Source organism: Homarus americanus, unplaced genomic scaffold, assembly GCF_018991925.1.
Source record: "Homarus americanus isolate GMGI-L3 unplaced genomic scaffold, GMGI_Hamer_2.0 scaffold54679, whole genome shotgun sequence".
Lineage (NCBI taxonomy): Eukaryota > Metazoa > Arthropoda > Malacostraca > Decapoda > Nephropidae > Homarus > Homarus americanus.
Window position 1 is genome coordinate 1,546,806 of NW_024722701.1, and position 23,727 is coordinate 1,570,532.

Consider the following 23,727-nt stretch of genomic DNA (forward strand, 5'->3'; position numbering starts at 1 on the left):
TACCCTGTTTTCCCAGCCCATTCACCCACTGACATTCTCATCATCGCTGACTCCTTATCCTCAGTACTGGACCTTGACATCCTGAACGTCAGTTGTCACTCGCTTGTCTCTGAAGTCAGACACTATAACCGTACCTTACTGATACGAGTGTCAGGATCAAGCTGCTGTGGATCCCCTCTCACATGGGCTTCAGTGAACATGATAGAGTTGATGCCTTAGATAAACTCGCGTCCAACAAAGTCACAGTTGAACACACTCTAAGTCAGGACAAAGCTTGTTGGTGGATTTGAAGTCAGTAGACAAGTGCAAACAGGCACTAGTCAATCCATTGTTTACCATGATGAGATGTATCAAGTGAAACATGTATATGGAGCAAGTAACAAGATCACTAGATGTTGGAGCAGGTAGACTAAGGTTAGGATATAAGTACCTCTGGCAGTATGTCCCTCAGGCAGATGTGAACACAACTAAATGTAAGGTGTGTGGCCTGACAGATGGCCACACACTGTTGTATGCCCCTCACACTGGTGTGATTGTGAATATGTCAACTCCTGTGTACTGAACTAACGAAACAATATACTGGAAATACTCTGTAATATTCATTGCCTTAATATCAAAATCACTGGGGTCTGATAAACGCCCTTTGTGGCCTCTGCTCTGTAATCCTTTTACCGCTACCGCTCACAGGATGAATATGGGGTGCACAATAAACTACTGCCGTCCTACCCACCCCCACCCTATCCTACCACCCCCACCCTATCCTACCCACCCCCACCCTGTCCTACCCACCTATTACACCCCGTTCTACCCTTCATAACCTACCCTGCCCACCACACCCTTCCCACTCACACCACATCCCACTCATGCACACACATACATACGTACACACACACACACACCTCGCTCATACAAGGTATATTATTCATGTGTATATAATGTAATGCGTGTATATGTATGTATGTACTGTATGTACGCGTACGTATGTATGTATTTATAGATATGTATATATGTATGTGTGTGCTCTAAAGGAACGGTAGCGTGGCCGAGCGGTCTAAGGCGCTGGATTTAGGCTCCAGTCTCTCAGGAGGCGTGGGTTCGAATCCCACCGCTATCACATAACTTATGGGTCCCCTGGCAGAACGTTCTCCGCGCCAACAAGAGTTCCCTGGTTCACTTACCGGCCGCTAGGTCTTGTGTGTTCAGTAGGCAGGCGGTGTATTGAATGATTTATGGAACTTAGATTACAATTCGGGGATCACCTGAAGATTAGACACCCCAGTTTATTTCACCTGAAGATTAACTTCTCTTATGTTATCTTAACCTAACTTGATCTAACTTGAACAAGGATAATCTACCTTAATTTAACGTAACTTATCCTAATCTAACCTAACCTAACCTTGACCCGCCTGATTTGCTACGTGTAATATGACGTACAACAAGGCGGTGTGTGTGTGTGTGTGTGTTGAGGGGTTTCCCACTGACTTTCCTCGTCACTAATCTCACCCTTACTAATACACCCTCCCTCATCACCTCCACCTCCTCCTCCACCACAACCTCCCTCACCACCATCACCATCAGCTACATGTGTTATTGGGAGTGTTTAGTGTTGGAGGAGGAGGAGGAGTGTGGTGTTGGGGGAGGAGGAGGATGAGGAGTGTGGTGTTGGAGGAGGAGGAGGAGGAGAGAGGAGTGGGGGGGATAGCGGATGTTGGGGGATGGGGGTACAGGAGGAGGTAAAAGGGGGAGGAGGAGGAGGGAGAGAATGTCGGGTTGGTTGGCCTGGGGGCGGGCGGGTGGGCGGCAGGGCGGGTGGGCGGCAGCATCTTGGGTCTGGCAACAAATTAGTGTGCGCGTGCCGCCCCTCTCTGACACGTCATCAATACCGCCACTCACCGCCCGCCCTCACACACCATTTTTCCCCTCCCTCACCTCTCCCCTCACCTCTCCCCTAACCGCCTCTCAACGCCCCTCAACCGTGCTCTCATCCCTGTGTGACGTACGAAACAATATTAACCAAAATTGAGACTTTTAGAAGAAAAAAAAGTCACTTTATTTTGTTTTGTTTTGGTAAGTGCCATTTTGAGAACCCCGAGGCCGCCATCTTGTAAGGTGGGTCGGCCTACGCGCTACTGGCCCGGGCTATCGAACGGCCCGCCCCCCTCCCCCCTGACCTGACCCGCCCACACCCCCCCCTGACCTGGCTCTCCACCTTTCTTTCTCGCCCTGGTCCGCCTCCCCCTCACCTTCTCCCAAGACCTGTCCGTCCCCCCCTCCCTACTGACATGGCCCGCCCCCCCACTAACACGGCCCGCCCCACCCCTTCCCCCCGACTGACGGCCGCCCCCCACTGACACCGCCCCCACCCCCTGGCACATACTCGCCTTCTGACCTCACCTATCAGGGGCGGATCCAGGAGTATAAAAAAGAGGGATAAAAAGAAGTTGTAGGTGGGGTAACATGTAAGGCCAGCACACCCAGCGGTCTTGTTTTAATCTGTCCAATATGATGGGCATTTTGAGGCCATGTGCACTTGATATTAGGAGATATACTAAGGTCAATAGTAATTACTTTTTACTATTCAAAAAAAAACCCTGAATACAGTACAGCATAAAAGATAAATTATAGGAATTTTCTGACCTCTCGGATCCTACTTAATCTACCCTAACCTAACACAACAAACACAGGTATAAAACTAATTAACATGAAGACTAGAAAATTCATAACTAATTAAGACATCTTATAGATTACATGTTAGCTAAACGAATTAAACTTGAATTGAGTAAAATGAAGTGAAGTGAACAATATATACAAGATGATACAAGAGTAGTGGATCATTTAGTGTGTGTGTGTGTGTGTGTGTGTGTGTGTGTGTGTGTGTGTGTGTGTGTGTGTGTGTGTGTACCAGAGGCAATGCAGAAGCAGAAAAGTTGCCATCTTCAACAGCAAGTGGTTTATATTAAGGTGAAATAAACTATTGGCTTATCTTCAGGCGATTCAATTGCTTTTTTTTACCTTTCCTAGTTGGTTCTTAATTACCATATTGTCCCCTTTTTTCAGGTGTGGAGCCCCAGTGTTGGTTGGTGTGTTAAAACTATGGCCCTCCTGACGATACGCGGTGACCCTCCTGACGATACGCAAAGGAAGGACTCACTTTCCCAAGATACATTGGTTGTCGGTGTACCTGAGTAGGGAACATTCAGTCAGCGTTCTCGGCCCTGAATTCATTACCTGTAAGTATTACCTTAATTAGAGAGGGAGTGTGCGTCCTCCTCACCTGTAGTAAATATTGTCTCACGATGATGTAGATAAAGAGTGTTTGATCGTTGCTATGAACTAAGGTGTATTGGTTTTAGTGGCTACTGTGTTAATATTTGTAACCTGGAAGAAATCTACAAGGGGGGCGATGGTACTTTACTTCTTGGAATATATTGACGGGATTTTCATTAATAAGTTGTTTTTAATATAATAAATGAAAATCTGTGGTGGAATTGGAAAAAAAAGTAGTTTATAAAAATCACACCAACGATAATACTTGATCACTCAACGATCACGTCCGAGAACCGAGTCTTGAGAATTTTTACGTTTTGTACCGGACTTGAGTCTTCTTGATACTCCCTCTGTGTATTGAGACGTTCTGAATAATTTTTAGATTCATTCATATTTTTTCTCAAGATATTAGAATTATTTTTATGTATTTATAGTTGAAATAATAAAAATTGGTTCTTTTTATGTGCCGTCAAGTTCAATTATTTAATTAAAACCATCATTTTTAACTTCGATTCCCTGTACATAGAGTATTGATAATTAAATTAATAGTTATATGTTGAAATAATATTTAAGCCATCCATAAACTAGACTATTAGATGGTTATAAAAGAAAACAAACTTTTTTTATTGGGTGACTGAGGTATTATAGTTAATAGCTGGCTCCCTCAAGTCATCTAACCTTATTTACCGAATGGCCATCCAATAAAGATGGCCAGGTCGAGGAAAGGTGGCCAGCGCCCCGTGTATAATCCCTCCATTGTTCTTGATAATCTTGTCAAGGGCTATTTTAAAGTCCTTGACAAACCCTGTGTGTGACAAAGTATTTCATTTTGTTCGTTCTGCATTATATCTTGGCAAACTCGCTGTTATGTTCCCTGGTGGTGGCGGTGTCTGACATCACAAAGAAATGTCCCTGATTCACCTTTTTCTTCTTTGACTGTTTTGATGTTTTCTTCAACAAGTAAACGAGAAGGTGAAGTGTATAGCTCTGTGATTCTAGCTGTGGTTTATTAGTTTGTGGTCTTAGCTGGTTTATAGCTCTGTGATTCTAACTGTGGTTTATTGGTTCATGGTCTTAACTAGTTTAAAGAGTTTTATAATCTCAACTGGTTTATACCTATACTGGAAACATTAATACGAACACAAGGTTTATTAAGAAAGATCACTATATGTTTACAGTAATTTCCAGGTGGTAACTGTATCAGAAATGTCAATACAAGTACATAGTTTGATATGATGTACAGGTTATAGGGTGATACAGTGGTACGGTTTTAACCCACAGACTGTCCATTAGTTCAGATAATTACAGTAAAGTAGTGCAATTAGTAATCATAAAGTACATTTATAGGAACAGAGTGAGCACATTGTTTCGGGTGAGATATATTAAAAGACACCCATAAGAAAATTAACCAAAAAATAAAATGAAAACTTATAGTTCAGGTGAGTCAAAGATCAGGTGTTTATCTCACGTGTATATATTATCTAAACCTTGAGAATTGATGAATATTGCAAAACATAAATAAACTTAAGTGAATATTTGATACAATGACGTGAATAAATATTGAATAATAGAAAACTTTGCTATATCAATCAACTCAAGGGAAGCTAACAGAATCCTTAGCCCTCTTTGTTTACACGTCTGCATAATACGTGTGAAAATGACAAATTTATCCAAAGTAACCATAACTTGGATAGTGGTTGTGGTGGTAGGGATGATGGTAGTGGTTATTGTAGCCATGGTGGTGGTGGTTGTTGTAGCCGTGGTGGTGGTTGTTGTAGCCGTGGTGGTGGTTGTTGTAGCCGTGGTGGTGGTTGTTGTAGCCGTGGTGGTGATCGCGGTAGCCGTGGTTGTGGTAAGGGTCACTGCCATAGAGTATCCCCCCCAGGACACCTTGAGCTGCACCTGACAAAGCGGAGGTCAAGAAATTCTGCTGGTGGTGTCCTCCGTTACCTCGTGAATGATCGGGATAAGCAGCCGCCATCACTACCATCATCAAACACACTGTCACTCGCATCTTCGTCTGTGCAAAATATCTTTCGTATTAGTGGAGAAACATTCAGACAATCGCATAGAGGAAAAATTTACTTTCATCTATAGACAATACTTCCAAAATATAAATATACACGTAGGGAATTTTATGTAACTTTCAACTATAATATACAATACGTGTGTGATTATGTCTGTGAGTGTTTGTATGAGTGTCTGTAGTTACCATCCCACCTTTGGTTTCCGTGTTATCAGCAGCGAGTTAAGGGATACTGTGCAGCCTTTCCAAGTCATCACTGATTATATAGCGACCAGCATGTTTTCTGACGACACCTGATAACTGAAGGGACCATGGTGGGGGTGGGAGGAGGGAAGAGGGGTGAGGTGAGAAGGGGAAGGGGGGGAGAGAAGGAGGGAGAAGGGAGATGAAAGTTAAGAACAAGGACGTGATTAAAAGTGCTACAGAATTTAAAAATAACGTTGATGTGTTAATGAATCTAATTATCCTGTCACTTGAGTTAATATAAAGGACGGAAAAACTTAGATCCCGGTTGATGAGAGTGTACCGGGACCTACCAGTACTGTGGGGTCTACCAGTTCTGTGGGAGTCTACCAGTACTGTGGGAGGCAAGTTTTATTTCAGTAACTGGCGTCCACTGCTTCCGGTCACACAATACTTGTTACAGTGAAACACGCAAATTAGAAAGCGATACAGTGGTACAGTATAAAGGTACAGTTATGCACGGGTACAGGGGGTTACAATGCTTCTACAAGATTACAGTGGCTACAAAATAGTACAAAGTTGGATATATCAAGAAGTGTTGGTGTTACAGAGAAAGTTTCCTCCAAACTGGGGAAATTCACGAAGGCTGTAATATCGCGGTCATCTTGCAAGGTCTAGTAACCATTACAAACTACAAATTACAGGAAAATCCTTCTAGTTGAGTCGTGATTGCGTGTCTGTCTTAGAAAGTATTCAGGTTTATTGAAGTAAAAGTAGGTACAGGTAAATTACAGAACAACAATAAGTTTGGGGTTTATTTTACAATCTAACTCACAGGTAATCAGATCCTAATTAACCCCGTGACACTATACACAGGTGACACAACACATAGGCGACTATACATAGGTGACACAACACATAAGTGACTATACACAGGGACACAACACATAGGTGACTATACATTGGAGACACTATACATAGGTGATTATACATAGGTGATTATACATAGGTGATTATACATAGGTGACTATACATACGAGACTATACATAAGTGACTATACATAGGTGACACTATCCATAGGTGACTATACATAGGAGACACTATACATAGGTGACTACATAGGAGATACAACACATAAGTGACTATACATAGGTGACACTATCCATAGGTGACTATACATAGGAGACACTATACATAGGTGACATAAGTGACTATACATGGGTGCAGCCTGCACAGGTGACCTGCTGGTGACACTAATTATGGGTATTTTTCTTGGAGTTACACTCTCTGGAATTTGGCCTGCACAGACAGGTGACACTAAACATAGTTGACACTATACACAGGTTACACTTTACACAGGTGACACTATACACAGGTGACACTATAGACAGGTGAAACTAAACCTAGGTGACACTACACACAGGTTACACTTTACACAGGTGACACTATAGACAGGTGACACTAAACATAGTTGACACTACACACAGGTTACACTTTACACAGGTGACACTAAACATAGTTGACACTACACACAGGTTACACTTTACGCAGGTGACACTAAACATAGTTGACACTACACACAGGTTACACTTTACACAGGTGACACTATAGACAGGTGACACTAAACATAGTTGACACTACACACAGGTGACACTATAGACAGGTGACACTAAACATAGGTGACACTACACACAGGTTACACTTTACGCAGGTGACACTAAACATAGTTGACACTACACACAGGTTACACTTTACACAGGTGACACTATAGACAGGTGACACTAAACATAGTTGACACTATACACAGGTTACACTTTACGCAGGTGACACTAAACATAGTTGACACTACACACAGGTTACACTTTACGCAGGTGACACTATACACAGGTGACACTATACACAGATAAACTAACACTAATTATAACACAACACTCTTTCGTAGTGATGGTGATGACACTATTGGTGATGATAGTGGTGACAGTAGTGTTAGTGATGATAGTGATGATAAGTGCTGGTGGTGAGTCTCTACAGTGGTGCATTATTAGTGGTGAGTCTCTACAGTGGTGCATTATTAGTGGTGAGTCTCTACAGTGGTGCATTATTAGTGGTGAGTCTCTACAGTGGTGCATTATTAGTGGTGAGTCTCTACAGTGGTGCATTATTAGTGGTGAGTCTTTTTTTTTGCGGTCATTAGTCCACCCAGGCACAAGTCATTTTTAATGACCCACATCAAGGCCTGGGGGGGGGGCGAAAATATAATAAAATAATAATAATAATGATTATGATGATGATGATGATGATGATGATGATAATGATAATAATGTAGTAATAAAATTACTAACACTATTTCAAAATAAATAACAATTATAATAAAAGAAAATAATAATAATAATAATGTATAATAAATATAAATCATAATAATAATAATAATAATATAGAGCAATAAATAAATTCAAAAAAAATAATAAAAATATCAAGAGTGAGGAACAATATATGTATGTTGTGTTGTAAGAGAAACAATTGAGACCCTGCAGTTGTGTGTAAATGAGGCAGAAAGTCGGATCAGCAACCTGGGACTTGGTCACTATTTTCGTGATGCCATATGGCAGCAGGGTCTACCATTAGACAATGCATTTACAGTGGTGAGTCATCTATGGAGGATGATTCCTTTGGCGGCGACTCAGTCCTGAGGGTGTGCCACTCCTGAGGGTGAGTCACTCCTGAGGGTGAGTCACTTTTGGAGATGAGTCATAAAAACAGGACAGTATCGCAGACTATAAAGGTCACCTAATTTGACTTCATCACCGAGGCTGACTTCTTCAAGGTTGACCTCTGAGTAGATGTTGAACCGTGCTGCTCTCACCTCACCTCCCCTCCAGCCTTGGCCCAGCTCAGTGAAGGACGAGCTCCGCCTCAGTCCTCACCTGTTGTTCTGTAGACGGTAAACTGTGGTAATTTAACCTCTTCAATATGTTATTTGGGTGTGCTTGTGTGCTTAGAGGTTTCTCCTTTACTCTATCAGGTACCAGCAGGTGTGAGGATGTGGTAGGGTGTGGAAGGCAGAGTGAGTGTTTCTGAATTGATGTTATTGGGATGTAAAAGATTTGGAGATTGATAACCCTGGTCACAAGTGAAGTCAGCAAGGTAACTAGATGGTCTAACTGGTCGCCATTCCTCGGGACGTGCCAGTGTTCTCAAATTCTGATGTGTTTGGCGGGTCTTGCTCTGAGATTGACGTCAGCCTGTAGAAGATAACATCACACTTGTTACCAGAATGTGACTGGGATATGGATGCCTCCCCAACTTCTGGATTTTTTGTAGATCTTGTTGATGGGTCAAGCTTAGGTGATGAGAATGAACATGGTATTGATTTCCAGGTCCAAAGACGCACTGTATATTTTCTTTTTACCTTCAACACAAAGAATTAATATAATACAACCAGGGAAACACAACAAAACACTGTGTATCTTACCTCCATAGATAAATCAGTGTAGACGTCGTGTAGTGTGGTGTAGACGTGGTGTAGTGTAGTGTGGTGTGGTGTGGTGTGGTGTGGTGGTGTGTGTGTATGACTGCCTGCCTGTCTCCCTGCCTCACACCCTGGCCACACAAATGCTTACCACATCGTCATGGCCACATTGATCTTCCTCCTCTGGGCCACTCTCACTGCTACAGTGTTTGGTCAAGTGTGGCCTATTACCATGGTCATATTGACTCCCTTCCCCTGTAAACGTGCTGGTGATCAAATTATTATTATAATTATTATTATTATTATTATTATTATTATTATTATTATTATTATTATTATTATTATTATTATTATTATTATTATGCCATAGAAAGCAACTAGTTTATTGTGCACCCCATACCCATCCTGTGAGCAGTAGTGATAAAGGATTACTGAGTAGAGGTCACAAAGGGAGTGCATTGAATGATTCAGAGTATTTCAAATACATTGTGTCTGGCCACACACTTTATATTTAGTTTTGTTCACATCTGCCTGAGGGACATACTGCCAGAGGTACTTATATCCTAACCTTGGTCTAGCGGTTACAACATCTTGTAATCTAGTGATCTTGTTACTTGCTCCATATACATGTTTTACTTGATACATCTCATCATGGCAAACAATGTTCTTTCATGATTACAGTTTTAAGGTTTCTTTTGGACAGACTCGGATTGTATTCAATAGTATCTTTGATGGACGCGAGCTTGGAGTCGAGATACAGTCAGTACATTGTTTAGACTATTCTAATATTAGGATCAGATGGTTTTTCAGCAGATGGTTTAGGTGGTGATACAACAAACAGATAGTGATTGAGTAGGTGATTCGGGTATTTCAGCAGGTAGTGATTTAGTGCAAGTGTGATGATGATGATGATGATATTTAAGAAATAAATTGTTTTTATAAAGTTGAGCCTAAAACTTTAATTACTATCTATTGGTAATTTCTATTGACCGAAGAAATTAATCAAACTATGAATTGATAAATCCTAAATAATATTACACTATTATAATTAAATATATTAATGAAACTAACACAGGAACACACAAGCCCTGACGCCTTCTTCCACAATGCACCAACCGACTCAATCGATGAAACGAGATGATGTAAACTGAGGAGTTATACCTAAAATATTTTCATTTTCATTTATAATAAATTAATAGAAAACATTAAAAGCAATAAACATTATTTTTCTAACACGTAAACGTGAGAAAATGATCAGTTACAATGTAGTATGGTGTATGTAGCCAGTTGTCAAATTTTTCTTTGTGTTTGATTATTTTCTCTTTGTTAGGCTCATATACATACGTACATGTAGGAGATCTCGCTCTAGGTTGGAGGTGAGATGGGAAACTCACAATGGCGTTTTCTATATATATATAGCTTGATGAGAGGAGGTCTTGATTGTTTGAGAGCGTTGAGTAGAATGACCTTCACGGCGAGGCTGGGGGTATTTATACGAATCTACCGGATCAGTTAGACAGATCGGCAAGTGATCAATCAGCAGTTGTAGGGGAGAGAGTCCACTACAATAATAGTGTCTCATGGCCCCCTCATACCACACCTGGCCCCCTCACACCACTTCTGGCCTCATCACACCACTCCTGGCCCCTCATACCACACCTGGCCCCCTCACACCACTCCTGGCCCCCTCACGCCACTCCCTCACACCACACCTGACCCCCTCACACCACTTCTGGCCTCATCACACCACACCTGACCCCCCCACACCACTTCTGGCCTCATCACACCACTCCCTCACACCACTCCCTCACACCACACGTCATACCTATTTCTCCTCTGTTATTCATTCATCTAATAAATTTTTCACTGTTAGTCCTAGGTTAGAATAGGTTAGGTTAGGTTAGATTAGGTTAGGTTAGGTTAGTTTAGAATAGGTTAGGTTAGGATGGATAATCTTCAGGTGAAATAAGCTGGGGTTGTCTCATCTTAAGGTGGACCCGACTTTGTTGATTCAGCTTAGATCATAAACTTATCTTAATTAATGACTCTTCTGCTGTGAGGTCATACAACTCACAATGATTTATAGAAAACTTTATTTACAAATAATCTTCAATACAAGAAATTCATATCTCATTTAAATCAGATAACAAAAACAGATCTTGATACGAGTATATAATATGGCAACATTAGGAAGTCTTATGAAATATACAGTATATATTGCCCAGGATAATGAATACAGTATCACTATGAAACTGCTGTATCGAAACATGTATCTGTACCTGTATGGTAGGTTTTAAAATACATAATTGGACTTATTTTTTTATGCCTGTAACCTGTAGATTTGCTTTTGAATTTAAAGATCTCTGTACCTGTAGCTGTGTCTGTACCCGAACTTGTACTTCTTCTGGATTAATGAGTAACTGTTAGTGCCGTATAGGCTGCCAGTAAGGCCCACTCACGCCCGCTCACTGTACTGTACGTCGTCTCGTGTCGCGTTAAGGTACCAGAGAGGGAGGAGCGGTGCGCCACGGGCCTTGTGTAGCAAACAGGAGCTATACGTTAGTTTACCATGGGATTAGTTGCAAAAAATAGGCCGCAACATTTGGCTACGCTACCTCTGCCAGCTCCTCATGTAGTCGAATTACTACATCTAGAGCCAATATAAACTGGGGTCATGTGTTGAATAGTGAAACTTCTGATTCGATTCCCACTTTCTCGGGGGGAGAGGGAATGTCGCCATGCTATATTGGGTTATAAGCGATCATACATGAGTACACCTTGTGGTTTTAAGTGAGGCGCTGTCTTAATACACATATCAGTATTACGTCACTCTTCTACAGCCGCGTGTTGCCTTGTTAAGTCATCTCCCAGCACCTAAGAAACAGTGTGGACACATATGGGGACTATTTGTGTTTTTCTTTGTACTTTTCGTAGGAGTATACATCATTAACACGAGAATAAAGTTAGCCGTTTTGCAATGCGTACTGTACATCGACTTTCATTTCGCCCAACGGGAGAGGTCCGCTGTTACATTAACTATACCTGTATTTGTATGGCTCCTTCTGAATAAATAATTTTGTTCCTGTACTTATATCTCTCGTGCTTGTATTTGCATATGTACTTACAGTTGTATTTATATTTATATTTGTACTGTCGTTCCCGAGTTAGTAAATGACTGTACCTGCAGCCACACTACTGTACCTAAACAAATGAAATGAAACGAAATGAAACGAAATGGCCAATTCACCAATACTGTTGTTTTCACCTCACTCATATCGTTGTCTACACTTGACCCAGATTGTAACCTACAACTCCCACCCACGCACCCTCACACCTTTCACACCCACTCACCCTCACACCTTTCACACCCACGCACCCTCACACCCACACACCCATACACTCGCGCCACGCCACCTCGTTGTGTACGGAAGGCTTTGTACTGTATTTTCACTGCTCCTATCGCCCGGTTAGTTTACAGTGACCACTATCACGTTAACAGTCGCCCTATGTCCTCACTGATAAGATAACAGTCCTTATTTAATAGATTGGTGGTGAATTATATCAAGGCATTATGAGCAGCGAGTGGTGAAACATTGATGAGTTTTTAACACTAAGAAGAGTGAATATGAGGTAAATTTATGAGTGATATTTTTTCTTGTGCGCTCGACGGTGCCAGAATTCCTCCACCACCCGAGGTGACATTCCTAGAGTCTCCGGAACGAACAACACCACGGCCAGACAGTATAGTACGCTGCCAATGCTATAACACCAGAATACTCCATGCAGACCAATCAGCTCCTTTACACTTTCGAATGACTTAGAGATAGCGAAGGAAGTGATGTAGTAGACGATGGAGGAGATACCATAGCCAAGGGAGCGGACAGGACCCGGCAAGACCTCCATGGCCACTATCCATGAGGTCGGCCCGACCCCGCCAGCGTAACCGACCATGAACACCAATAAACTCGTCATTGGCAGCCACGACAACCTCGAGACGTTGTAACCTCCCGACTGCAGGTAGAAAAATATCCCAATCGCTGTCACAGAGATAAAAATTAGACTACAGCCAGCCATCAAGAGTAGCCTACGAGGGGCTTTATGTAATATGAGTGAAGCAGTCAAATTACACACCAGACGAGTCAACCCCACAAACACTGAACTCCAACAAAGACTTATCCCGACCCCAGCTTGTTGAAATATGTAAACAATATAGATGGAGAAGACAATGAACCCACACATCTCCTTCAACATCAGTACCAGAGACGAGAAAAGAATCGCTAATAAGTTTGGTTTATCTTTCGCCACCTGAAGTGATTTCCAAATTGTCATGCCTTTTGATGTCGAGTTCCTTACAACTTGTAGTTCCTCTAATATTTCATCGGAAGAATTACGTAGCAACATCATATTCTCCAGTGCTTCTTTGTTCCTCCCTCTCCTGGCTAACCACAGAGGAGACTCCGGCACCAGCAGGAGTCCACAGTAGGCAGGTAAGGAAGTAGAGACTGGCAGAACCCAAGCCATTGTCTGCCAGGGAAGATAACACCCTAGAAGATAACATAACAGGAATCCCAGCGTTACCCACATATCCACACAGCTAGTCAGTGCTCCTCGACGATGGCTATCACATACTTCGTACGTGTAAACAATTGCTGGTGTCGTGAACAGAGCTGCCAACGTCCCCTGCAAGAGAAAGAATTTAAAGAACTCTTGTGTTGCGTGTTAGTTTATTACACAAGGCATTGACTGTAATCTTATAGACTTGTTCCTACATTACGATCAATAACTAGAAGGTTAGGTTAGGTTAGGGTAGGTTAGGTTAGGTTAGGTTAGGTTAGGTTAGGTTAGGTTAGGTAAGAAACGAAGACAGTATCAGGTACACGGTCTAGCGGTTAATTCATCGTACTCAAGGGTTAATTCATCGTAGTCAAGGGTTAACTCATTGTACTCAGGGGGTTAACTCATCGTACTCAAGGGTTAATTCATCGTAGTCAAGGGTTAACTCATTGTACTCAGGGGGTTAACTCATCGTACTCAAGGGTTAATTCATCGTACTCAAGGGGTTAACTCATCGTACTTAAGGGTTAATTCATCGTACTCAAGGGGTTAACTCATCGTACTCAAGGGGTTAACTCATCGTACTCAAGGGGATAACTTACAGTACTCAGGGGGTTAAGGGTGGTCTATCTATACAGTACGATACGTGTGAACCCTCCATCTAACGAACTATATAGAGCTGAATGTCCGTTATATCGAGGGTTCACTATGAAACCCTCCATCTAACGGATCATACGAAAATATTAATCCGGGATATGGAGGTTTACTTTATATACTAACTTATTATAAAGATATACAAAGTAATATATAACTACCTGTATCACTCGAGTCACCAGAAGAAACTCCTCAACTACCCCTGCGTCTTGTAACACTTGCCAGGACCCCGCGACCATCCCCAGCATCGACGCCGCCAGGAGAGGAACTACCACCAGTTGTAGTCGTCTTGGTCCTATTCGCTCACACAGTACCGAGCCGAGTGCTGTTCCTGGTATACTGAGTAACATCGGTATCGTGGCTGTGGAGAGATCATGCGGCATAGCAGGGATGAGTTACAGCTCGTTATGCAAGAGTGTTCCGTGTTACCTAGCAAAGTTCAGTGTTACTTAATCTATGCTGACATTAACTTAGCCTAACCCTCCCACTTTGTCATCAAAATTATTGGGTAAAGCAAAAAGTAAAATATAAAGTAAAGTAGAAAGTAACGTCAAAAGTAACGTATAAAAGTAAAGTAACGTAATAAGTAACGTAGAAAGTAAAGTATAAAGTAAAAAGTAACGTAGAAATTAAAGTAACGTAAAAAGTAAAGTTACGCACCGAACCAGCCGGCCATCTCAGGGGTAAAGTTTACAGGTGATTCAGGAAGATTCATTTGAGGCAGAGCAACAGCAGAGAATCCCCACGATGTATAGGCAGCAGTCGTGAGTACCCCAGCACACACAGCCGCCACCATCTGCCGTAACAAAAGACCTTCTGTAGTGTACTAGATGTCTACTGCTGGCTTAGAAACTGAAATTGAGTTACAAGTTTCAAAATAGGATCCAGTTTTAGGATTGGGGCCCAGTAGGACTTTTGAGATATTGCAGGTTTCAAAATAGGCCCCAATTTTAGGATTGGGGCCTAGTTGGACATGAGATACTTGGGAATGAGGCTTAACTAACTAGTTGTCTTTTTTCTGTATAGTCATTATACAATTTGTGTCACTCTAATTAATGGTGCCCTGTAATGGTGCCCTATTATGACGCTTTGTTATGGTGCCCTGTTATGGTGTCCTACGATAGTGCCCATAGAAACCTAACCTACACCCTCACTTAGACATGACAAAATACCTCACTTAGTATATTATAAACACCGATTTTCTTTTCAGCTTGACACTATAACAATGTCCTTAATCATGATAACTCACAACATAACACAGTATAACAAGATAATTTGATAACAGTTTAAGGTGGTATATAATCAAGAACCAAGTGTTATGATTATTTGTTCACCTGTTATAGAACCATTTCGATTGATTATCTCCAACTTGATTATTTCTTTCAGGTGAAATAAACAATCAGAAATATATGTCTGTCTTATGAGTGATCAAGAGAACCTGTGTCTCCCCCTTCCTCATCACTACTAGCGACCGTGTTTCTTCCTCATCACTACTAGCGACCGTGTTTCTTCCTCATCACTACTAGCGACCGTGTTTTCCTCATCACTACTAGCGACCGTGTTTCCCCCTCACTCATCACTACTAGCGACCGTGTTTCCCCCTCACTCATCACTACTAGCGACCGTGTTTCTTCCTCATCACTACTAGCGACCGTGTTTCTTCCTCATCACCACTAGCGACTGTGTTTCCCCCTCACTCATCACTACTAGCGACCGTGTTTCTTCCTCACTCATCACTACTAGCGACCGTGTTTCTTCCTCACTCATCACTACTAGCGACCGTGTTTCTTCCTCACTCATCACTACTAGCGACCGTGTTTCTTCCTCTATTAGCTATACTTTTCAATCGACCCTGTAGTAGTAGTAGTAGTCTATTATTATTATTATTATTATTATTATTATTATTATTATTATTATTATTATTATTATTATTATTATTATTATTATTATTATTATTATTGTTGTTGTTGTTGTTGTTGTTGTTGTTGTTGTTGTTGTTGTTGTTGTTGTTGTTGTTATATTATTATTACACATTTTCCCACACAATTACACTTTCTTGTAGTCATTATGATGCAGTAGAGCTTACCTGCCTAATACTCGGTGTTAAGCTATTAATGAACATTGTCCTTCTGTTACGAGAATTTTGGGACAGAAGGCTGGGACGGGAGAGGCACTGCTGACGGTGGTAGTGCCTCGGTGAATCAGACAAGGATGCCACTACACAGTCACTTTATAGCCCACCGCCCCCCAGCATTGGCGGCAGTAGGTAAGAGGGAAGGGGGAGGGGGAGGGATAATATCATCCTCGCTGTTATCAAGGATGCCACGTAAGGTAGTAGTTTGTTTTGCTACGACGCTCCCTGGATGATGATGATGATGATGAGGAGGAGGAGGAGGAGGAGGAGGAGGAGGAGGAGGAAGAGGAGGAGGAGGAGGAAGTTTAGAGGTTAGGTTAGGTAAATTTAGTGAAGACATTACCTATGAACATGTGGATATTACCAGTGAACGTGAGAACATTACCTATGAACATGTGGATATTACCAGTGAACGTGAGAACATTATCTATGAACATGTGGATATTACCAGTGAACGTGAGAACATTACCTATGAACATGTGGATATTACCAGTGAACGTGAGAACATTATCTATGAACATGTGGATATTACCAGTGAACGTGAGAACATTATCTATGAACATGTGGATATTACCAGTGAACGTGAGAACATTATCTATGAACATGTGGATATTACCAGTGAACGTGAGAACATTATCTATGAACATGTGGATATTACCAGTGAACGTGAGAACATTATCTATGAACATGTGGATATTACCAGTGAACGTGAGAACATTATCTATGAACATGTGGATATTACCAGTGAACGTGAGAACATTATCTATGAACATGTGGATATTACCAGTGAACGTGAGAACATTATCTATGAACATGTGGATATTACTAGTGAACGTGAGAACATTACCTATGAACATGTGGACATTACCAGTGAACGTGAGAACATTACCTATGAACATGTGGACATTACCAGTGAACGTGAGAACATTATCTATGAACATGTGGACATTACCAGTGAACGTGTGCACAATAGTGGGACAGAATTAAACACCTCTGAGGGCTTGCCAGCTCACGGGGCTCGACCTGGCAACACTGACAACTAGAGCGGTTACAACTAGATTTAGGGAGTTAGGTGCTGAGTTGCCATGGCGATACTATAATTATCCACCTGACCTACTGATCACACAGACTCATTATCTCCAACACATTGCCAAAGTAAGAAGTACATAACCTGTAAACTGAGACTAACATCACACAGACCATCTACAGTTGGGCAACCTGCCGATCGCGATCGATTGGTCGATCACAAGATCTTCCCTAGTCGATCGCATGGCAAAGTTAAACTTAATGATCCATCCTTCTTAAGCCAGTAAGTAAGCTTGTATCTAAAAATACTGATGGGGCACCTACAATGGCTGGCCGAATCAGTGGATTCATTGCCCTGTGCAGGAGTGATGATAGGTTTCCTAACTTCTTTTTTGGCCTCAAAAGATTGGCCTTTTGATCACAACGAAGTGTGGCTGTTAGAGTTAGCTTTTTTGTTGACATGACTGCTATGCTGAAAAAACTAAACTTAGATCTGCAAGGGAAAGATAAAACTATAGTTGACATGATTAGTCCTGTGGCTGCTTTCAAACAGAAACTAAAACTAGTGTCTTCGCAGCTGCATCAATATCAACTACGAAACTTCAGAAATATGATGTCTGAACTAGAAAACCAAGGAAAAGACTGTGACCAGTTTGGCAGTGCTCGATATATTGAACACGTACAAAACCTTGCCTCATATTTTGACAGACGGTTTCAATATATAGCAACAATAGAACCTGTTGCAACATATATGTGTTTTCCATTTGGTAAAATCACAAATGTTGAAGATATTGCATCTAGAATGGCATCAGTATTTAACATGGACATATCTGAAGTCGAAAATGAGCTTCTGAAGCTCAAAAATGATATCCAGATCAAATCCAGGGCAACAGGAGGAAGTTTCTGGAACCTTCTCAGTGAAGAAAAATATCCCAACGTCAGAAAATGTGCCATGTACCTCACTGCATTTTTTGGATCAACCTTCCTTTGTGAATCAACATTTTCACACATGGAACACATCAAATCCAAATACCGATCAACAATGTCAGATGAACACCTGGATGCTTGCTTGAGGCTAGCAGTCACCGCCTACAGTCCTAATTACACAAAGCTGGCAGACAACATGCAGTGCTAACCATCTCATTAGTAAAGTACGTGTTAACAATATATCATAACAACTATTGAAAAATATTATTTGTGCACTCTCTCTCTCTCTCTCTCTCTCTCTCTCTCCGAATCTGCATATTTTATGGCAATGGGTGAATATTAGGCTGGTAGATCGCGTCAGGGTAACTGTGGAAAAAGTAGATCACATCACACAAAAGGTTGGCCACCCCTGACTGACGGCTCTCTTAACACTGTCTGTGGGAGGGCTGGAAGTGCTGTCATTGTGATTTAGTCTAACGGTAATATAATGGAGAAAGGTGCTAGAATTAGTAACTGGACGTCCACTCTATAAACTGAACTATTTGCTATACTCACAGTCCTGAAACTTGTTGAAGACACTGCCACTGACAGTCACGTCATCACTGACTCTTTATCCTCATTACTTGCTCTTTGAATTGATTTGAATTGAAACAGTTTATTTAGCCAGAAAAACACAGATACAGAGTGGATAATAATAACAATATTAACATGGCTGAGCCAGTTGAGAACCTGAGCTCTCTTGTAGGCACCTGATATATACTATACATTTATCTCAAGGAAGTATTATGTAACATTTAGTATCATCTGGAATAGTACAATAGCATGGTGGTAATAAGAACATCTTATAATGTTACCACGGTTATCACTTCAATATTTATTTATTTTATTTATTTATTTATTTATTTACATTTTTTTATTAAAAGTATATACATAAATTACAGTGGAATTGAAAAACATAAGTATAATGGGGGAGCAGTACAACCTGGGTTGTACAGTAATAAGGTTGAACAAGAGGACAGAGCTGTCAGGATTATGTCTAGTTGGTAAATATATTTATTGCAATGGTAATTTCTTTTCTATTTACATGATAATTTCCGATAAAACGGTTTTGATGGTACAATAAAAACAGGTACTGTAAATATAGTAGGTGTTACAAGAAATATTAATACTTAGACAATATATATTTCTTAAGAGATGATTTAAAGGAAGGGAGCGTAGTCTTTGCTGGGATGGGTGGGGGTAAGTTGTTCCACACCTTCACACCGTGATATTTTATGGAGGTCTGGGACTGAGAGGAGCGCATGGGGGGGTGGTCTTAGTAGCTCTGGGTGCCTTAAGTTGTATCTCGGATTATTCCGGAACTGGAAATAATTATTGTCAAGCAAGTGATTGATAGATTTGTAAACAGAGAGGGCACAGCAGTAGGTGTTAATATCTTCGAATTTTAAAATTTTCAATTTAGCAAATTTTCGTTTGTGTGATCTGGTTTTTTTTCAAGTAGGTCATTGTCTGTACAACTCTCTTTTGTGCAGTAACCAGGGATTGTGTTTTTGAAGAGCCAGAGGCCCCCCATAGTGTGTGACAGTGTATCAGGTGTTGGTAAGCCAGACACAAGCACATGTGTCTTATTGACGGGGATATCAGGACCAAGCTGCTGTGGATCCCCTCTCACATAGGCATTAGTGAACATGATAGAGTTGATGCCTTAGCTAAACTCGCGTCCAACAATGACAATGTTGGGTACAATCAAGAACTGTCAAACTTAACCTTAAAAACTGTTATCAGAAAAGAACTTACTGATGAATTTGAAGCCAGTAGACAAGTGTAAACAGGCACTAGTCAAGCCATTGTTTACCATGATGAGATGTATCAAGTGAAACATGTGTATGGAGCAAGTAACAAGATCACTAGATTACAAGATGTTGTAACCGCTTGACTAAGGTTAGGATATAAGTACCCCTGGCAGTATGCCCTCAGGCAGAGGCGAACAAAACTAAATATAAAGTGTGTGGCCAGAAACATGGCCACACACTCCAACACTACGTCTTAGACTGTGAAAAAATATAACCTTATAGGGATAGATCCAAGCACACTGTGTATACAAGGCACAGCACTTTATCTCTGATGACATGATAGCTGATATACTAAGGCTTTTTTTTTTTTTACGGAATTAAATCACCCGGGCACAGGTCACTGACGCACATCGGGGTCTGAGGGGCGAAAATGTAATACTAATAATAATAATAATAATAATAATAATAATAATTCATAGTAAATACAATTTATAATAAAAATTACAAAATTGAAAATAAAATAATAATGATAATAATGATAATAACAACACTGTAATAATAATAATAATAATAATAATAATAATAATAATAATAATAATAATAATAATAATAATAATAATAATAATAATAATAATAATAATAATAATAAAAAAATGAAAAAGTAAGAAACAATATATGTATGTTGTCTTGTCAATAGTAAGAGAAACAATTGAGACCCTGCAATTGGGTGTAAATGAGGCAGAAAGTCGGATCAGCAACCTGGGACTTGGTCACAATTTTCGTGATGCCATATGGCAGCAGGGTCTACCATTAGACAACACATTATGCTTCCAATATCTTCCCAGGCGGTAGTACCTCCCTGTTTGGTAGCTGCCTACTACCTGCCTGTATCCACACTTTATTCAATTTTCAATTTCAATTGTTTATTCCATGATAGAGGAAGCGGGATCCTAGTGCTGTCACTAGGTGCCCCTGTACAATGACACCAGAAGCATCTGGCAAGTGTGACAAGTATATACAGTATAAATATTATAAAGGGGCTTACTAAAGCCTAAGGAAGGAAGGATATTCCTTTAACACATAATCAATATTATTTTCAAAATATCTGGCCAGTATGAGGGGGATCATCGTGTCTCCGTCAGGGGGTCGTGGAGTGGTGGTCCAGCAGGCGTCACGGAAGCGTTGTGTGTGGGGACATCTTAGGAGGTAGTGGATAAGGGCGCGGCTGTCGGGTCTTCTGCATAATGCACAAGAGCGTTGCTCAGGGGATGCGGGGATACCAATCTCCCAAGCAAAGTCATACCCAATGATGATACGGGCAGCAATCACGTCCCCTTTCCGCGACCCTTTATTTTAATTTAAGTGACATGAATTTACCAACTATATCCTAACCTAATTAAAGATACCCTCGGTTCATTACATTGGATTAATTTAAAATAAGCTCAGGTTATTTGTTTGTAAAGAAAAATATGATAATTCAACAACCCTGTTCGTGGTAATTTTATAACGTTGGCCATTTTTCCCATAGGTACTAGTAGTAGCTTGAGTGACGTCTCGAAGTGAAGGTGTGTTACTGTTGCTCCGTGATCAGTACTATACATTGTAAGTACTTTTATATTTTTCTTTTCACTTTTTATTAGCGTAACTTCTATTATATTTTGGTTAATATTGTTATTAAAAGAGATATTTACTTACTCCAGTGAAGCTTCTTTTTTTAATGGGCTAATGGTGTAGTCTATAAAGGCGTCTGTTTGAGTGTTAGAGATTTTAATGTTTACTCTTTATGTTAATAAAGAAAATAAACAAACTAAAATCATAAATACTTTCATTAAACATAAAAATCATACAGTTGTCTCTACGAAAATATACTGAACTATACTTACAGCAAAAATGGATAAAATACATAACAGATATGCAAGTTTATTATAATTCAATAGCAAAGAAAAAATTCGATACAGTTAAGTAAATAGAAGTAAAAAAAACAAAAGTGAACCTAACTAGAGAGCTCTGGGTATGTGCTGATGATATCCGAGGCTCGACTGTAAACAAACTCATGGGAAAACTCCTCACAAACTTTCAAAAGGAACCACAAAGAAATTATCTGACCTAAAAGTATCCAGAAATGTTAAAACGATAAAAATTAAAAAGGTGTTCCTCCTGCCAAGACTCGACTTAAGTGGGAATGTTGAATGTTGGTTAAGAGGGAATCACTTGACCTCTTTTGCTTACGACTGTCATATCTTAACCTAAAGTAGTAGTATTATTTCTTGTTTTAAAAAATGTTGGGTACTTTTATGTTATTTTAAAGTAATTGCAAGATCCAGGAAAAGATATTGTATAGATAAGAATATTTAGCAGTTTCTTAATAATGTTGTTAATTGTTATACCTGAGTCATATTGTCGAAATGTAGATCTTTGGAATGGCGGAATTGTCCAATACGCTCTGATAAATTGTTACGATCACGACAGGAGGAGCGTGAAGAGGAACACGGGATGAAGAGAAATAGCAGAGGAGGACAAGGATTAGTAGAAGCACAGGGGGAAGAGGACGAACACAGGAGGAGGAGCACAGGAGGATGGTGAGGAAGAGAAACAGAACAACAACACCTATGGCGGCCATTATCTGCCACGACAGGTTGGTGACTGAGATGTACGATTCACATTTAGTTAATTTATAATACAGGACGTAATTCGGTGTCGGGTTTCATTTGATGTGTAATGATAATTCCAGACAAAAACAGGAACATTTTCTCCTATGATACTTTTGACGCATTTTACCCATAACGGAGATATCATGTGTTGAAAATCGGAAACCAGATACATTTTCTTAATACCAGATAGGAGGTATAACACGGGTATACATCGGGACTAGACTTGTCACATTAACCTAACTTTATACTAATTTAACCTGGAGTAAGAGGATAAATGTTAAAAATGATAAAAGAAAAACACTGCAATCATGTCGTGGGATCATCAGTAGTCATTTCCACAGATATGGTGACGACGATGTGTTTCATGACTAGATTATAAACTATCGTAATGGGTCTCACGTCCCCAGTGATCACACAGGGCTCAGACTGAGAGCTCGAAGTCCACCGGAGCTTAGGGTCCACATCGATCTTCTCGCTCGACCACTCAGTAGAGGTATCAAGGAATAGACCATCGAAAGAGTAAGTTTCGGAGGAGGAATACTCGCGGGGGAAATACTTGAAGGGATGAGCTACGGGGGAGTACTGAGCTTCGGGGCAGTAATGCTCGAAGGGGAAATCTTTGAGGGGATGAGCTTCGGGGGAGTAATGCTCGGAGGGGAAATCTTTGAGGGGATGAGCTTCGGGGGAGTCGCCTTGGAGGCCTTGATCTAGGCTATGTGGCATGAGTGGGATGATGATGATCTCCTGCCGCTGGAGAACCCCAAAACCACCGCCATCCCCGCCCTGCTGTTGCTGGGTCTGTTTGTACTCGACTCTGAACTTTGGGTTGACCGGTCTGTTCTCGTACTGGACCCACCGAGAGTTAGGGTAGGCGGCTCCTAGTGGGGGGACAGGGATGGCCGCCTTCAGATCGTTCGAGGTCTCCTGCTCAAACATCTCCTTCCATTTTTCTAGTAATTGTTGGAAGGAGTAAGAAGAGTTTTCCTCTGACATTTTAATAACAAAAATAAAAATGAAAAAAAAATAATTAATTTTGGATTTT

General features: G+C 40.8%; 1 protein-coding gene, 2 long non-coding RNA genes and 1 other non-coding gene across 4 annotated transcripts; 2 read left to right on the forward strand and 2 right to left on the reverse strand.

Moving 5' to 3' along the window:
- The first annotated feature begins 1,032 nt into the window (after positions 1-1,032).
- Positions 1,033-1,114, forward strand: Trnal-uag. Its single transcript has one exon. It is a non-coding gene; the product is annotated as a tRNA-Leu (tRNA).
- A 2,014-nt stretch (positions 1,115-3,128) lies between these two features.
- LOC121863050 lies at positions 3,129-22,667 on the forward strand. Its single transcript, XR_006088313.1, has 3 exons — positions 3,129-3,230; positions 21,563-21,636; positions 22,504-22,667. It is a non-coding gene; the product is annotated as an uncharacterized LOC121863050 (long non-coding RNA).
- Positions 4,402-5,548, reverse strand: LOC121863049. Its single transcript, XR_006088312.1, has 2 exons — positions 5,488-5,548; positions 4,402-5,287 (listed from the first exon to the last, which is right to left on the reverse strand). It is a non-coding gene; the product is annotated as an uncharacterized LOC121863049 (long non-coding RNA).
- LOC121863048 (facilitated trehalose transporter Tret1-like) lies at positions 11,025-16,351 on the reverse strand. The gene is made up of 4 exons (XM_042361519.1): positions 16,241-16,351; positions 14,815-14,950; positions 14,316-14,515; positions 11,025-13,626 (listed from the first exon to the last, which is right to left on the reverse strand). The coding sequence occupies exons 1-4, from the start codon at positions 16,274-16,276 to the stop codon at positions 12,583-12,585; spliced, it is 1,416 nt and encodes a 471-aa protein (XP_042217453.1). The 5' UTR covers positions 16,277-16,351; the 3' UTR covers positions 11,025-12,582.
- Positions 22,668-23,727: the final 1,060 nt, after the last annotated feature.

Bases quoted from the DNA above. Each gene is read 5' to 3' on its own strand.
- LOC121863048 (XM_042361519.1), bottom strand. From the start codon at position 16,276: ATGTTCATTAATAGCTTAACACCGAGTATTAGGCAG. The intron at 14,516-14,814 runs GTGCGTAACTTT...ATCTCTCCACAG, and splicing joins TGAGATGGCCGGCTGGTTCG to CCACGATACCGATGTTACTC. The intron at 13,627-14,315 runs GTAGTTATATAT...TTTCTCTTGCAG, and splicing joins TGGTGACTCGAGTGATACAG to GGGACGTTGGCAGCTCTGTT.